Source organism: Paramormyrops kingsleyae, chromosome 9 (genome assembly GCF_048594095.1).
Source record: "Paramormyrops kingsleyae isolate MSU_618 chromosome 9, PKINGS_0.4, whole genome shotgun sequence".
Lineage (NCBI taxonomy): Eukaryota > Metazoa > Chordata > Actinopteri > Osteoglossiformes > Mormyridae > Paramormyrops > Paramormyrops kingsleyae.
The window spans coordinates 12,223,736-12,242,142 of NC_132805.1; the positions used below are offsets into that span (position 1 = coordinate 12,223,736).

Below are 18,407 nucleotides of genomic sequence, written 5' to 3' on the forward strand. Positions count from 1 at the left end.
TTTTGATTTTTTGTCAGGTGAAAGTCTTTATGACCAGATGTGTGTGTGCGAAATTTGGTGATTATTGGTCGCTATTTTGTTACATTAAACCACATTAAGCGTTTTCACATTAAGCGTTTTAGAATGTCCCTCTCAAAGATACTATGAAACACCGGGAAAGTATTAGCTTACCTTATATATATAGTAATTAGAATATTATTTCTGAAATGCGTAATATACATCATGTTTTCAGCACGCCAGCACGCAAATTTTTACACAGTATTCACGATTCTCCCAACCTTATCAAGTAGACTCGTGACTCGCCCATGCCGTTAGTTGACCAATCACAGTGTGATTGTCAGAAGGGATGTATATTCAGTGAGTTTAATGATTAATTTATTAAGAAGCGGCGAGAGAGTGACTAAAAAAAACGGATGCTGAAAAAAGTGAAGAATTTGATTAGTAGAAGCAAAAATACAAAGAAAAATGAAGAATTGAAATCAAACTCCAGGGGGAACCCTGTGTACTCAGACACAAGTGCAGGTGCTATGCAGAACTTTCTTTAAACAGAGAACACAAAGAATCCAGAATCGAAAATATCTAGCTTAACATCTCTGTAGTGGAGATCACTCACAACTGACTCACGATTGGGTTGTGAAAATGTTCTGAAATAAATTGGTACAAATCGGGCACCGTTGTAAAATTTGCCAACGCTGCGTTTGAGCAGATGCACGAGGTACAAATGGGGCAGGTCATACAGATTAGTTCGGAAGGCTGTGAAATGTCATTAAATGACCGCTTGTCAGACATTGCACGGTAAAAAACGACGTGGAAATAGTGATAAATACGACAATTCTGGTCTCATCCATGCAGCTATTTTTATACAGATGAATGGAGGCAATTCTAGTGTTTTATGCAAAAAAATAATCACATTCAGCTTAAATAATCGCGATCAGCCGATTATGTAATATGTGATAGGCCTACCTGTGGGTGAGGATTCCTGTCTGCTGCATGATGCTTGGTACTCAAACGCTGTTCCCTGTCCCGCGGGTGACGATTCCTGTCTGCTGCGTGATGCTTGGTACTCAAACGCTGTTCCCTGTCCCGCGGGTGACGATTCCTGTCTGCTGCGTGATGCTTGGTACTCAAACGCTGTTCCCTGTCCCGCGGGTGACGATTCCTGTCTGCTGCGTGATGCTTGGTACTCAAACGCTGTTCCCTGTCCCGCGGGTGACGATTCCTGCCTGCTTCTCGCGGTGTTTGGGAGCGGCAGATACACTTGCTAGTTGTTCTCCCTTAGGAGTGGAAATTTGCCCCTTTTGGGCACTATTTGGGCACTGCCAACTTTGGCTAAGGTGCCATTTATTGCCAATCGCACCCAGCAGAGGTTGCAGCCAGGGCGACTGACCAGCTGGGGAGGTGCCGGCCCCATTTGGCATGTTGCTGCTGTTGCCGCACGTAACATGGTCTTGTAGGGATCAGCACTTAAGCACAGGCCAGATCATACGATTGCCAACTGGGGCGTGAGCCCGAGCCTGACTAATCAATCTGGCACATGTCTTCATGTTGAGATGGAATGACTATATACTGTTGTTTTACATCCAGCACTATCTTACATAACATGTAAAATCAACATATTGGCAGACATTGTTTTCTGGAATGGGTTTTCCTTCAGCTGGTATGGTAAAAAGAGCCGCGGCTGGTACGTGGCCTTCCTGTCTCTTCCGGAATGGTGTGAGAGGGGTACGCAGGGTGACCCTGCCCTCCTGCTGCTCTGCTCTTCAGCCCTGTCCTGTGGGCCTCCAGTCTAGTGCTGTTTTTGATTCTAGCTGGACCTCAGTAATTACATGTGATTCATTTGTCCATTGACTGTGATTGCTGGCTGGCTCATTTTCTGTGTCCCTTTTGGTGCTGTTTATACTGATATGAAATGTTGAGGTTTATTAATTCACTGGATCCCGATGTATTGCTCAGTCATGTCATGATCAGTGATTAAGTTAATTGTTGAACATTTATGGCCTATAAATAATTGACATCTAACCTGTCCCTCTGGGTTGCCCCTGCCAGTCATCTCCTACTCTATCTGTTATCCTGTTATTGCCTGAACTGTATCATAAATGGAAGGTGTGATATTACAGCGTGAGTGACACAGATGTGGTAATTTTCTTTTTTTCATTTCCATGGTTTTCCTCTGTAACCCCTCCCCTGTACCTCCCTCTCATATCACCCATGGTATGAAAGCAGATTCTGTGCCACCACCGCCGCCCCCCCCTGCCCCTTCCCTGAAAGTCCTTGGGATTATGAACAGAATCTTGTGGTTTTTTTTTTGTTTTTTGCTCTGAAGCAAGCCACAGGTCATTCCTCATAAAGCCGTTAAGTTCCTGGCTCCAAAAGAACTTTGTGGTGACCAGATAGATTCCAAGATCTGTGCTCCAAGCACTGAATGTTCCCACTGACTGCATTAGCAAAAGCACCATCACCAGTGTGGATGCTTCTCATCTGGGATTCTTGATGATGGAATTTTGACCCAAAGCCAAACATTAACTAATATCTTGTTGCTTTATAATTGCTTCTCCATGTGTTGATGGTGACTGTATGTAGGTCCATGAAGCAGCATTGTTGTTGGACTCTTGAAGAATGTAGGCACTGTTCACTTTTGTGCCTGTCTTTTCCTGGTTTGTTGACTGTATCCTTTCTCCCATATGTGCTTGGTCTCTGAAGGTGTTTTGCCGAAGTCTGCGATGACGTCAGGCGGTGACTGGTGAATACACGCCTGAGCGTTAGCAGATTTGCACTTAATATGAGTGTGAAATTCAACGTGCTTTTGAGGCCCCCCCCAGAAGTATGGCCTCTGGCCTCCCCACCTCAGTTTTCCACAGTTCCCCACCCATGGTCGTGTTGGCGTCCAGGCTAGACATTCTACACTTCCTGTGCCCCACCTTGCTAATGCTAACCCTAAAAGACATTCACTGCTGCATAGAAATAGTGTGAATTACATTAGGGCTGCCGCAATTACTAGACAGTCTGACGTTGACGCTGAAAATGCGTCAAGATCAGTATATTAAATTGACTTTTTTTCATAGAATTACCTTTATGAAGTCTAAAACGCTTCAATTCATTATAAGAAATGTTTTCCTTTATCATTATTTAATTATGGGAGTAGTTCAAATTAGCACAAAGCATACCATGGCGATAGTAGTACTATGCATGAGCACCAGAAGAGAGAACCCACAGGCAATATTCTAGATTGCCAGAAAAGGCAAATCCACCATGTTGGCTGTTTAGTGCTGTCCCAAACGATTATTCTTTAAACGATTAATCTAGCGATTATTCGTCTAATCTAACAACTAATAATTGAATTTATCTGATGATAAATTTATTGATGAGCAATTATTTTCATTTAACACGACAATTCACCCCTCCCCCACACTCACACCTGAAATTCTCATTAACATTTCAATTTATTAAAACATTTCTTAAACATTAGAGCAGAGGTCACTAACAGGCGGACCGCGGTCCAGTTCCAAACCCCGAAGCAGTCCCATACGGACACGAACAGATAGCCAAAACAGAAAATTGTGATTTAAAACCTGATGAGGCGCTTCTATTTTATCCAGCACAGCTTTAGTAGTCTTTTCGGTAGTGGTTTAGCACTATAAACGCCGTTTCCCTCACCAATGAACGTCAAATGCCTTTGACCGACAAGCAAGACGTAGTTCGGCGTATGCAGCCCTTTGTTTGCGCTAATGTGCCATTAGTGTTAATAACAGCAGAAAAGCGACCACTCGCAACCAAAAAGCCGTAATATTCCTGACAGAGTGGCTGCTCTGTCCTGAAATCCTACAGCTGAAAAGTTTTCAAACACTACAGTATGTATTATATAACATGTTGGATAAATAGACATAGTTTATTGGTGATTTCATGTTCGTTGAAGTTTCCAATTTTTAACAACCGTTTAAAGTAATGTTATTTGTTATATAAATCAACTCAGGTCAAATAAAAAATGTACGCTTTCAGGGTTGCCAAATCTCAAGCATCTATCTGGCATGACACTCATGCAGAAAATCTTACAGCAAATCAATATTATTCTATTATAAACCTAAAATAAGCTACGTTAAAAGTGTATTTACACGGTTCAATACAAAAGCAGACTATTTACAAGGTAAGAACTGTTACATATTTGTGCAGACATCTCGAATTGAAAATTTAACTCCAGCCAGCTGACCGAAGTTGGCAACCCAGCGTTTTATTTGAAATGAAAAGTAAAATGCACTGTTGTCCCCTGAAACAGCTTGTCATTCCGTTTGCGTTGTTACTCCAACAAATATGAGAATATGAGAAAAAAGGGGAAATTCAAGCTTTCCTTCCTTTATTATATTTTTCTGAAGTTAAACCCCTTTTTTAAACATGCATAATTTTCACATTTTATTTATTTTCTCTTATTTTGAAATGCAGCCCTACTTTTATTTAGTAAATGAGAGAACATTATACGTATCGGCAGTCATACATATAAGTTCAGTTCGTCAGTTGTCACGTGACAATAAATATTGTCGTAAAGTTTTTGAATTGTACTGAAGTAATTTGATTTGACAGTTAGGTATTGACTACATGCAATATTGATACAACTAATAGGCTACTTAATTATATATCACACTAAATATTTAGACATCATGATCTTCCGGACCTTAACTTCAAGAAATTTTCTCTAACTGGACCTCTTTAAATTTTAGTTGAATACCCCCTGCATTAGAGCATTATTAACAAAAAAGGCAAATCTTAAGATATTCAATAGGATTTCTATGTTAGACTGAAGTTAATAATCACTGCAATAGTTTTTACTTAATTATTTCAGTACACGAATTTGACTTGATTAGCAAGATGCTTAGATGCTAAAACATGGAATGATTTCATAACTAGAGAAACATTTTTTTAACAAACACTAGCAAAGGCAGCTTATAGTTAAGCTTACTTCAGTGAGCAAGGAACGATTTAGGCTACAGTGTGTAAGAGTAGTCGTAAACGATAATTTGTCTCACTCTTACATGACAGAATAAGTAAACAGAAAGTATAAAACGGCTGAAACAGCGTCATTAACGTCAGCTACAGTAGAGGTGCAGAAAAGGTGTCATGACTGAAGTATTCCCAAACTTTGGAAGACCGTGTGCGAGCTGCGTGTTTCTCCAGAGGCTCCGGAGCTCTGCTGGTAGACGCAGCCATGTTGCCTCGTGCGCGGGGGGTGGGTCGGGGCGGCGGCAAATTTCCTTTTTGCAGGGTGGTAGGAGATGTCTCGTTAATATTTATGAGAGAAGTGCTACATGATTGTCCAATGCATGCCTTACAAAATAGTGCGGCACTGCTGGCACCGGTGATATTAGACAAAACTATATCGGAATTCAGTCTATATTTGATATAGTTCTAACGGTGCCTGCAGTGAAACAACTAGCCAGCTTAGCGGAATAACTTTGTATTGTAAATTAAAACCATGCCGCAGGTCCAATAAATAAAACATTGTAGCTCTCGAGTGGCGAAGAGATCATCAGGTGGAGAGTAAAGTTCAGTTATTAGCAGACTGTTTTATTGCGCGATTCTTAAAAGGACAGCGCTAACGTGCTCCGGAGGAGATAAAGTACTTTCCCTTACTATATGTTTTAGCTTTTCACTGCATTGCAGCTACAAAAAATTTACGCAGTTTTACACACCGCGTCGACACAAAAATTCCACGTCGATGCATTTTTATAATTGCCATTGTCGATTACGTCAAATAATCGTCCCAGCCCTATTCATGTTTTAAATTACCATTAGTGCAGAGAGATTTTTAATATCTTTTGTCCTTGTAGCTGCTAAACACACTCATTATTAAAGCCATAAAGTTGTCTGTCTGCTACATTACAATATCAATTGAATAAGTGTTTGTGAAAATGTTCAGGGTAAAATCTGGGCTTACTCTACCATGATTGACGGTGCCAGTGTGTGTGTTCGTGCGTGTTGAACTTGCTGGGACCAGTGTCGTTATTGTAAACTAAAACTGAAACGAAAACAAGCACTACATAAAATAATTTGTGAACTGAAATAAAAATGAAAACAATATTTACAAAAAAAAGTGTCAGACTTTAATCTGCAAAAAGTACCACCACGCCACCATCTCTTTACCGTCTTAACCACAGTACCTCCTCATTTAAAAGGTGATGTCCCTTCCTATCACTTGTCGCATGTGGCGTTGCTCTGCTACATCATCTAAAGCCCTGCAGTGGCATACAGTTTGTGTTTTTTTCAAAATAAAACTAACTTAAAAGGTCAAGTTGATCTTCTGGAGGAAAATTAATCGTTTAGATTAATCAACCAATCGATAAAATAGTCGATAGGTTAATCGATAGAAAAATTATCGTTAGTGGCAGCCCTAAATTCCATAGGCACAATATTGAGCAACGACAGGTGATTTACTGGCACTGCTTTGTGTCTGTACTTGCACTGAATTTTTTGACAGACTCGATTGGTGGATAAAAAAGTCCTATTTAGCTATAGTTTAAATCTTCAACTCTTTTGGATAAATATTGCAATATTTCTATGTCACTTGTTCTGATTTATATATGGAGTTTAAAGATGGTCAGGTGTGTGTGGCAACAGATTTAAGACGTGTAATAGTGATGTCACTTAATGGTCATTACGTTTAGCGTTTCTTTTTCAAGTCATGCTTAGCTTAAATGTGAGTTCATTCATACATACTTCACTGATAGTATTAATATATTATTGCTTTTGAATTTATAAATGGTTTGTTTTGAAGCAGTATGATATTTAGATGGGAATGCTTTACAGTATGGATTTAGTATCGATTTGGTATTGATATTGCAGTCAGTTATGAGAGCTATTGTAATGTTGAGTGTGGTGCATCCATCTTGCTGCTGGGGTATGGTGCCAATATGTATGTTTCATTGAGCCCATTTGGGTCGTTATGACTTCATTAGGACACCCCGACCCCCCCTGGCTCAGTGAGACCCCCTTGTCTCCTGTTAATGGACAGGAAGCTGCCACAGCTTTGGTGGAGCTGCAGAAGCAGACAGTGAAGGCAGCAGGTGTGATGGGAGGGACCTGAAGCCAGAGCCGTATGGTGGTAAAATGGACGTTTTGGACCGTAAACGTCTGCATCTCTGAGAGGTGCTGTGGACCCTCCCTGCTGTCACCCTGTCAAAGATTCGCTCCAGCAGAACTGTCACGTAAACAGCACGGGGGACACGCGTACGTGCTCATTACCCTTTCAGAGCGCGTTTGTGATGCAGATCCTTCACTGCCGGAGGAATGCGTATGACGGCCCTTGTTCACACACCGCTAAAGTGTCTGTGTCTGAGAGCTGGGTGTGGCTTGGCACCCCCCCCCACCGGCCGGCCGGCCATTTGCATACACATTGATTCATTTGCGGCGGTGTTTGGAGGGACCCAGGAGGCTTTTGGCACATTGCCTCAGGTGAGAGAGACCGTGGTTAGGCTCGTTAGCGGGGCAGCCTAGCATAGCGGCGTTGGCTCCCTCGCACCCCAGGGCAGCTGAGGTGGTCTTTATGGTGTTGCGCTGGCTTAATTATGCCCAGTTTGCTCCCTCTGTTTGGTGGGGGGGGCAGTGGCAGTTTGCTTTGGGGAGGGGGGAATGGAGGCGTCCATGAGAGGCAGTGGCGGGGGAGTCTCTCACTTTGTGAACCTTCACTTTTTGGCATGGAGCTTGTTTACACCTTCAAGTCCCCCCCCCCCAGTGAGGTCTGGGCGCAAGAATGGTGAGACGGTGGTGCCTGTCTTATCTACTGGGTTTGGTGGCTGGTAGGTTTTTCGTGTGGGTGCATGTACATTATTAATTGAATTGAATTTTCTGTCTCAGGAAATGAAATAATGCCTCACACAGCCTTTTCCCCTGGGGGGTGTGTGGGAGGGGGTTCCGCTATTGGAGCGGCTGTTTGTGGTTGTCTGACAGTGCTGGCTGTGTGGCTTTTCAGATTGGAACGTGTTCCTGTTATTGGAAGTAGTAACTTTTGCGGTGCCATGCTTCAGTTGTTGTGTGTGTGTGTGTGTGTGTGTGTGTGTGTGCGTGCGTGCGTGCGTGCGTTTGTGCATGCCTGCGGGAGTGTGTGTGTGTGCGTGCTTGTGTGTGTCCCAGGGTGGGGTGCCATTTCCTCTCTCCCATTAGCCGTGCTCCGCTGTTTCCCAGGCCCTGCCCCCGCCATCCCTGCTCCTCCTCTTCCCTGTCAGCTGGCTCTGAGCTGCAGTATCCCGACAGTAGGCCTGCTGGACTCCCAGCTTCTGCCATCCTGCCTCTGCTGGGCGGCCTGCTTCCAAACCTCGCCGGCTGTCGGCACCGAAAGGCCGGCCGTCCTCCCCTCCCCCCCCGTCGCCGGCAGCCGGCCATCCTGCTGGGCTGAGCGGCGGAGTATCTGCGGCCAGGCTGTGTTTTTGGGATCCGCTCCTCTCTGAGGAAGGAGGTGCAGGCTGAGGAGAGGCACGGGACGAGACGGGCGGAGGCCCCCATGGCTGCCTGTCTGCGCAGCTGCGTCTTGCCTAAGTGGAGCCCAGGTACATGAGTGTACTGGTCGAACTCCAGCTCCGGACATCCGGCTCCTCCGTGTGACGGCTACGCCGGCTCGTTTCACACCGCCGCGGTCTGCCGGACTTTGTTTCCTGCAAACGGTCCATTTTGGGTTTTGTTTTGTTTCGCTGGTGGCCGGGGGACCGGGAAAGCGGAGGGGGGCCGTTAGCTTGTGAGAATCGCCACAGCAGCCAGCAGTGAGCAGATGCTGGCGTCTTCCTGAGACCGGTGAACGGTTTGTTACAAGGGCTGCAGGTGACAATGTGCTTTTTGTTCCCCTCCCTCTCAGATGATTATCTGTGTGAAGGCTGGCTGGGGGTGGGGGGTGGAATGACAGGTGCCAAGGAGCAGAAATGCAGAGTCGGGCTTCTGGGTCACTGCAGCCCCGGAGAGTGGCCCTTTTCCCACTGCGTCTTCTTCCTGAGTGGTTCCAGTGCTGGACTAGAGGTGGAACAGAGCGGGGCCTCGTTCCCCGCGATAAGCCAACGGAAATAAGGCTGGAGGCCCCCAAGGTTTATTTGCGGAACAGCCTGGATCCCTTCTGGTCGCCTTTGTCAGAGGGTCATCTTTTTCTCAGAAGAAAGACTCTTCTCTAGCAGGCTGGGGCGGGTGCAGTACGGTCTGCGTTTAAAAATTCCTCAGGGCTAGGAAGAGCAGAGTCTGCAGCATGTGTTCCTGTTTTCTTGTATAGTGTAGGATAAGGTGGGGATTCCCATGGGGAAAAGGGCACTTCTCAGGAACATTCTCAACTGTTCTGTGTGCTTACTGCCAGCGAGGGCTGTGTTTGCATCAGGAAGTCTGCAGCTGTTGACCATGTATGTTATATGTATGTATGTATGTATGAACTCTCCTTTGGGTTCTCTAGGACCTAGTGACTTGGACCTAAATGGTCGTAAATGCCTATCTCGCCTGGCCGTCGCACTCGCGTTTTCCTCCTTTTCTGGAACAGGAACAGTGATTGTGTTTCGATAAGGAACTGGACTGTACGTGACGTACAGATGTCTGGGAATGTGAGCGCCATGGAAAGTACACTCAGTATATGACTTGTACCTTAACAGTGAGATAACAACATCATTCTGCTTTACAAAATAAATTGGTTGCATCTTATTTTCTTCATGGTGCAAATAGATACTGTTACTGTTACTTTCTGGAGTGCCATAGCCTTCAAAGGTAGTCTGCTCATAAACGCTCCAGTTTCACCAAACTGGTAGCAGATCCCTCCATGGTTGTTTCCATGCTGCTGTTTCCCTGTTCTTTGCTTAAAATTAATAGGCTCTGAGGTAATATTCCATTATCCAGTCGAGTGCAATATATTTAGCATGTGTGCAGCGGCAGTATTTGCACTTTAATGAATGGTACGTTTCTGTTAAAAATAAATGTTTGCCCTAATTTTACTGCTCCTCATACAGCGAATTGTACAAGATGTGCTCAGAACAAGATGTGTTCTAATTTTACGTTGACTTTAGCGGTTGTACTAACGACTGCATCCTCCGAAGGTCCTTGGCCCATAGTGGATGATATGATGAATATCCTGAAGCAGATTCCCTGTGCTGTCTGTGACCTTTACCGTGTCTCTCCTTTCAGCCTCAGATGATGAAGTCGACCACCAGCTCAACACGACAGGGAGCGAGGGGGGCAACTCTGGAGACAGCACCCCTCCCACCAAGCGCAAGGGCAAGTTCTCCACCTTGGGCAAGATCTTCAAACCCTGGAAATGGAGGAAGAAGAAAAGCAGTGAGAAGTTTAAGGAAACTTCAGAAGGTGTTTGCTTTTACCTGCCTAGGATCTCAAATTCTTCATTCTGATAGTGTTTTCATGTCTGAAGTTCTATATTGTTCTTTTCTACCTCCTCCAATAGGTATGCGGCAGGGGACGCTTCTGTTTATGGGCAATATTATAATATTGTTCTGAGTACAAATCTACCTTTCTGCCTCTTACATCCAGCATGCTAGTCTACAGCTTTACCTGTGTGGTGTTTCTCTGGATAAATAGCCCTTGAATATTTCCATTATATGGAAACAAAGCTCTCCGTACCCCCTCTATGAGAGACGTGTATATGGTGTTATTGGTCTCTCTAGCCTGCTGTTGTGTATTTACGTTTGTATTGTTTTTGGTTATGTGGTGATACCGGGTTTGCTCCAAAAGAGACAGCACTGATTCTTATCAAAAATGTTTTTCAATTTTGCAGTTCTGGAAAGAAAGATCTCGATGAGGCGGCCACGGCAGGAGCTGATCGAGAAGGGGGTTCTGAAGGAGGTCGCGGACAATGGTACGTGAAGGAACTGAGCACTGAGTAAACATGCTGCTAAAACATTTGTTCAGTTCTTTGTGCTGTGTAACTGCTGCTATGTGGGGCCATACAAAGGGCCACTCTCCTGACTCGCTGAGAAGGGCATTTGTATTGTGTGTGCCAGCAGAAGACCACGGCTCATATCTTACAAAGGTCTGAATGATTCTATGGGGAATGAATGACGAGGGGGCAAGACAGAAGGGAGGCCTATGACATGTATGATTACGAAGAACGAGTTTGAGAAAGTGGAACAACTGGCGTTCCGCATATGGAAAGCGGATGTTGGATCTGGGTGAGGAGGAAGCCACAGTTTTACGGGGATGGTCTTGATTTCAGTGTAGCTGAACCAGCCCTATCATATCTTCTGCTATCTATAGCATCTGGTAACATGTAGCTGTTAAGCAATTTGCTTGAACCTCTTGGCCCCTAAGCATGAATTGCTCTACTGTAGTGCTCTTATAGTGCACCAGGAGGCAGGGTACACAGAGGATCAGACTCACTCTAAGGGTGACGGAGGGAGCCTCGAGAGGCAGGGTACACAGAGGATCAGACTCACTCTAAGGGTGACGGAGGGAGCACCAGGAGGCAGGGTACACAGAGGATCAGACTCACTCTAAGGGTGACGGAGGGAGCACCAGGAGGCAGGGTACACAGAGGATCAGACACACCCTAAGGGTGACGGAGGGAGCACCAGGAGGCAGGGTACACAGAGGATCAGACACACCCTAAGGGTGACGGAGGGAGCCTCGAGAGGCAGGGTACACAGAGGATCAGACTCACCCTAAAGGTGACGGAGGGAGCACCAGGAGGCAGGGTACACAGAGGCTCAGACACACCCTAAGGGTGACGGAGGGAGCCTCAAGAGGCAGGGTACACAGAGGATCAGACTCACCCTAAGGGTGACGGAGGGAGCCTCAAGAGGCAGGGTACACAGAGGATCAGACTCACCCTAAGGGTGACGGAGGGAGCACCAGGAGGCAGGGTACACAGAGGATCAGACTCACCCTAAGGGTGACGGAGGGAGCACCAGGAGGCAGGGTACACAGAGGATCAGACTCACCCTAAGGGTGACTGAGGGAGCACCAGGAGGCAGGGTACACAGAGGATCAGACTCACCCTAAGGGTGACGGAGGGAGCACCAGGAGGCAGGGTACACAGAGGATCAGACTCACCCTAAGGGTGACGGAGGGAGCCTCGAGAGGCAGGGTACACAGAGGATCAGACTCACCCTAAAGGTGACGGAGGGAGCACCAGGAGGCAGGGTACACAGAGGCTCAGACACACCCTAAGGGTGACGGAGGGAGCCTCAAGAGGCAGGGTACACAGAGGATCAGACTCACCCTAAGGGTGACGGAGGGAGCCTCAAGAGGCAGGGTACACAGAGGATCAGACTCACCCTAAGGGTGACGGAGGGAGCACCAGGAGGCAGGGTACACAGAGGATCAGACTCACCCTAAGGGTGACGGAGGGAGCACCAGGAGGCAGGGTACACAGAGGATCAGACTCACCCTAAGGGTGACTGAGGGAGCACCAGGAGGCAGGGTACACAGAGGATCAGACTCACCCTAAGGGTGACGGAGGGAGCACCAGGAGGCAGGGTACACAGAGGATCAGACTCACCCTAAGGGTGACGGAGGGAGCACCAGGAGGCAGGGTACACAGAGGATCAGACTCACCCTAAGGGTGACGGAGGGAGCCTCAAGAGGCAGGGTACACAGAGGATCAGACTCACCGTAAGGGTGACGGAGGGAGCACCAGGAGGCAGGGTACACAGAGGATCAGACACACCCTAAGGGTGACGGAGGGAGCACCAGGAGGCAGGGTACACAGAGGATCAGACTCACCCTAAGGGTGACGGAGGGAGCACCAGGAGGCAGGGTACACAGAGGATCAGACTCACCCTCTTTCCATTTCGGAAGGTGACTGGCATAAACTGCACCTGCACCTGACAGGGTGGCTGTGATGGCGCTCATTCCCATAATCCCACTGGGTTGTGTGCAGTTTAACTTTTTATTTTGAGAAGTTGGATGGATGGACAAATTCATTAGATCGTTGCCTGTCAGTGAGGCATGCAGGATCACCCCCTTCATCCTTATGTGTGCCCTGCAGATGGAGACGATTCCCATGGCCCCAAGCCCCCATATTTGAAGAATGGTCACACCGGCCCGATCGGCGGCGGTGGCCGGGCCCTGGAAATGGCCCGCTCCTCCTCAGAGTCTGACTACAGGACGAACCCGGCTTGGCTGCCCCAGGTTGAGGAGCGCAGGGGAGCTCCGGGTCTCCGAGCTCGAACCCCGGGGGACGCAGAGCGCAAAGTGGGCCCATTATGGCAGGCGGAAGAGGCCCGGCGGCTTGACAAGAAACCGGCCTTGCAGAAGGCCCCGTCTGAGGACGGCCGCCGCAGCCGGCCCGGCCCTGACACCGACTGGAGGCCCACGCTTCCCCGGCACGCCTCCGCAGAGGAGGGCCGCACACTACGAGGTGAGCCCCAAACCTGGCCCCACTTCCTCTGCTGTCCAACGCTTGTGCTGACGCTTTGAGCCAATAAGATTGCTTCGTTGTTGCATCAGTGCTGGAGCTCACTAATCATCACGTGTGATTGGCTGTTTATGTTTGTATAATCGGAGCCCCTTCTCACTTGCCCAGCTGGGGGGCGATCCTCTCTCAAAGGGTCTTCTCTCACTAAGCTCCTTATTTTGTTCCATGCTCTGCTACGTCTGCCTCATTCATCTCTCCCTTTTTGAGCATCCATGAGTGGCTCTTGCTGCCGGTTTGGTTTGATTGTATTTCTGAGACACAAAAACAGACTGTGTGCGCGTGCACGTGTGTGTGTGTGTGTGTGTGTGTGTGTGTGTGTGTGTGTGTGTGTGTGTGTGTGTGTGCTCACTTAGATGCTGTAGAAGGTGGTACATCTTTGCTCTGTTCTGTATCCTGTGAATTCAGTTCAGTTTTTTTATGAAGATAAGATGGAACTTCTGGATCCCTATTATTGGACATTTGTGTTAAGTGTCACTGAAGAGCGATAAATACAACACAGTTTAACAAGAAATACTTAAGGAAAGAAAGTTGACAGACATTGTAATTTGTGTAAGTGAATGAATATATAAGTAAATAAAAGCAAGCAAGAAGTGAAGAGATATATGTATATATATGTATATATATATATATATATATGTGTATATATATGTGTATATATATATATATGTGTGTATATATATGTATATATATATATATGTGCATATATATATGTATATATATATATGTATATATATATATATATATATGTATATATATATGTATATATATATAATACAAGTAAAAATAAAAGTTACCAAGCAAATGGAAATGTTAAGTGACAGAGTAAAGACTTAGGAGCTGCTGCAATGGCCTTTGGTGCCACCTTGGTGCCCTGTGACCTCCGGCAGCCCGTAGTCTGCCACCTTGGTGCCCTGTGACCTCCGGCAGCCCGTAGTCTGCCACCTTGGTGCCCTGTGACCTCCGGCAGCCCGTAGTCTGCCTCGTGACCTCGCTCATGCTCTCTCTGTTTCTCGTGATTGGTATAAGGTTTTTGTGATTTTGCCATAATGCTCACTTTTTCTATGCTGCCATTGCTGTTCCTCGTGATTGTTGTATGGTTTTCATGATGACACTGTAATACTCACTTCTTATGCTACCTTGGCTGTTCCTCGTCATTGGTATACGGTTTTTGTGACGATGCTATAAAGCTCGCTTCTCTTACGCCGCCTTTGTGCTGCAGAGCCTAACGGCGGCCGCACCCCAGAGGCAGAGGCTCCGCGGGACACCCTGAGGGAGCCACTGCCCCCCAAACAGCCCATACTGCCCCCCAAGTGGCTGGTGAGCTCCACCCCGGATCCCGGCAGCGATGGCCTGCCACGGCCCCCAACCAGTAGCGGCCCCTCAGCCCCAGGACCTGTTTACTCCTCATCCTCCTCCTCGTCCGCCACCTCCTCCGCTGTGGGCACTGCTGTGAAGCCCGTGCGCACCATGGGCACTCACGGACCCGGCTCTGTGGCTCCGCCCCCCTCCTCCGCTGCCGGTACCGCCCTCCAGCTTGTCAAACAACCGCCCATCCCGCCCCCCAAGCCCATCAATCGGAACAGCAACCCCACTCTGCTAGGTGAGTGAACGCTCGCCCCCTGCTGGCACACTGATGTTTAAATCACTGGACCCTTCCCCACTGGCCCTCGTAACCACTGGGATTGCTTGGCGCAACTTGCTATGCATCTTACTGGCAAGCACACCTGAGTGTTACGGCGGGCCAGGCCATCGTGTTTGAGCGCCAGGGACATAGTGTTTGTAAGTATAAAGTCCTCCAGGGACAGCAGGGTGTCTTGCCCTTCCTCTGGAAGTTTCTCTTGACGACACTGATGACATGTTTGCTCAGAAAACAGCCACAGTGCTGAGGTAACTACCCCACCCACCCCCCCGCGTGCCAGCTTTTTGTGTGAAGCTGCAGATGACCTGTTTCTTTTTTTTTTTTTTTCCTTCAGCCTTATTTTAGTCGCTCTGCCTTTTCGATCTGTCAGAGCCATTTTTTGATACAATTATTTCTGCATTTAGCATTTAATAACGGAGTCAAATTCTCGAGCCTGTGGCTGTGGCTCCAAATTCAGTTTGCGTGTGACAGAATGACATGGGGGGCACAGTTTGGTTCCTTATTAATACATGTATCTCAGCGTGAGAGGCTGGAATTAGTCACTTTCAAAAACCGTTAAATCGATCAGAGAGACCCTGGCAGATAGTGGTGTACCCATGTGGAAATTCTGACCCATATTAATATATCTTTATCCCTGATACTGATATCTGGCTAACCTCTGAAAGATCGATCTGCAGGCCGGAATAACTAATCAATTATAAACGTGCAACGGAATGGTACTTTGACACCTCTTCTAAGTAGTGAATGAGCTGACACAGTCCCTCGTCCTCAACTACAGAAAATGGCTGATTGTCCAATGCAATCATCTCCATTATTTCAGTAGTTGTGTCTTTAGCTCTGGTGCTGATATCTTTGAATATTGATGACCTTTAAATATTGGCCAGCGATATCAGCCAGAATCGACAAATCAGATGAAAGTCGCGAGTGTCACCCGATACCGATACCGATACCGATATGTTAACAGACATCCCAGGGAATCTGCAATCCCAGGCCCCGTGTGACTTTTCCAGGAGCCCTGAGTCTGAGTCCTTCCAAATAGGGATGGGATTCGTTAAGAAATGATGACACCGACATCTTGTCGAGCCGGTTCTTTATCAATTCCCTTATCAATTCCTAATCACTGTAAAATAATCAAATATTAATTTATTACTGATAGGCTTGGGCGGTATCCAAATTTTGATACCGTCAAACCTCCTCCCTGTTTTACCTCGGTATACGGTATTACCGTGAATAATAAAAAAATTGTGACGTAAGGCTCAGACAGCGTCACCAAACTGTTGGCTTGTGCTTAAACCGTTCAGACACTGAATATCAAACACTAATACTGAAACAATAACAAAATAATATGCAGAACAATATTAACAACTTTTATTAGCAACAAATAGCAGTTTATAAAAAAGTGCAAATACAACAGTCAAACAGAATTAAATTAACATAAACATCCAGAACAGTTTTCGCGCAGAGACGCGCACACAAGTCAAATTAAATCACACAACCTGAACAACTTTTAATAACAAAGAACAGCTTATAAAAAAGTGCAAATAGACCCACAACAGTCAACCAGAGTTGAATTAACATAAACATATCCATATTATAAAAAGTATTGCAAAGCAATAGTCCTAAACAACAACTTCTTTCCAGTCTTATTTGTTTTTAACGTAAACCAAATAAAAATACCTGAATCAATTAAATAAATCCGTATTTACCGCCTCTCCCTTCTCGTTCGGTCGAAACCCGAAATACTGCCAAACTGCAGAAGTTGTGTTCTTTTTCGAGACCAGGTCACTTGGTGCGTGACTCGCCGTCTTTCCCCACCTCTCTATTTCTCCTCCACGCTGTCACGTGATGACAACCACGCATATGCATTTTTAGGCATTAAATAAATTGTATTTAATATTTAATCCATGTCTCCTATATAAGTGCATTGTTTTTATGATGGTATAACGGTATTGAAACTGATACCGTTGCTATTTTTAGATCCCGCGGTATACCGTATTACCGTAGTACCGCCCAAGCCTAATCACTGATTATAATTTTGTGGACAGGTAATTAGACCTGGTTACCTACATATTTATTTTTTAAAAAACAGTCCTATGTAATTTTCAGCACCAAAAGCAGCTGTTTTATTAGCTGTAGTGTGATAGGAACAATAAATTAAAAATATTTGTTATAATACTGTAGTAACAAGCACACAGGCACATTACCACAAAACCAGGCCATCTTCTTAACACCTGAACATGTTGACCTTACTAATGCTCCTAAAGTGGACGACAGCCTACTTTAACGTTACACATCTGCTTTACAATGTACTGACATACAAAGCTAATGAAAGCATTTCACTGCCAGTACCTACCGAGAAGCTTTTTGCTCTGCTGTCGTGAAAGGATGCAAACCTTTCACCACGAACTTTGTCACAGCCCGGAACGTGGCACTCGTTCATCCTCTCCTCATGACGTTTCGCTGCCTGGAAAGCTACCGTGAACGCTTTCCGTTTTTCCGGGCATGACGCGATTGCTGCCTCAGAGGAGTTACCCTGCATGTCATCTTCTAAAATGGATGAAACAAACGTGCTACATAATTCATTTATGTTTCAGAAAACGTGTCTGTAGGTTAAGGCACCGTAGTTAGTTAACCATGACTACGGAGACCACAGAGCTTGCACGCGGCGGAGTGGCGAACACATGGCAATCTTTAAATGTAATGCCGTGTTGACAGCTTAAATGCTTAAGCATATTATTAGTGTTACCACCCTTAGAGGTGACAACAGCTCTGCATTAGCCTTGGCTGCACACTGCACAATGCTCGTCCTTCTTGGTAAAATGCAGCCAAGCCCTGTAACGCTTCCTATGCTCCATCATGTGCGGCATGTGACGCCATTTCGCACGACACGAAAATTCCGAATGAATCGTTAGAGGAATCGGATGTGTATGATTCCGGTTCTCCACAACAATAAGGACCGGTTCCAAATTGGAACCGGTTCTCGATTCCCATCCCTACTTCCAAAAGAGTTTGTTGAACGTAATGTGACGCTCCCTCTAAAAAAACCAAGGCTGCGCCCACTTTGTGACAGTCTGCGGCCTTGGTACCCCTCTCTCTCTCTCTATCTCTCTCGCGCACAAGCAAGCGGGGGCATGTTGCAGGATGGAGCTTCCTCCCATCCCTGTCCTCCGGGGGCAGTGCTGGCCCAGGCGGCCCACCCTGACGGCCTGTTGTTCACATCAGTGTTGTTTTTTTTTTAGGTTATTGCATTTTTTCATCCTGCCTAATTACATGGTGGTAAACTATGTTTAGCTTTTATATTCACATTACTGTTATTTGTGAGGTGTAAAATGTCAGTGTCAGGTGCCTCATCAGAAGCTGGTAGCTCTCTCCCACCCTGAGGCAGGTCAGGGATCACGC

General features: G+C 46.2%; 1 protein-coding gene across 7 annotated transcripts in view; it reads left to right on the top strand.

Annotated features, from left to right (window-relative positions):
- Nucleotides 1–18,407, top strand: part of phactr4b (phosphatase and actin regulator 4b) — a 51,440-nt gene that overhangs the window by 25,068 nt on the left and 7,965 nt on the right. For 6 of the 7 annotated variants that reach the window (XM_023807619.2, XM_023807616.2, XM_023807617.2 and 3 more), the window contains 4 exons: nt 10,126–10,302; nt 10,730–10,810; nt 12,941–13,312; nt 14,589–14,969. In XM_023807619.2, coding sequence (XP_023663387.2) covers nt 10,126–10,302; nt 10,730–10,810; nt 12,941–13,312; nt 14,589–14,969 — 1,011 coding nt within the window. Of the gene's footprint in view, nt 1–8,166; nt 8,529–10,125; nt 10,303–10,729; nt 10,811–12,940; nt 13,313–14,588; nt 14,970–18,407 lie in introns of all 7 variants that reach the window. The other variant, XM_072716334.1, reaches the window with a different exon arrangement.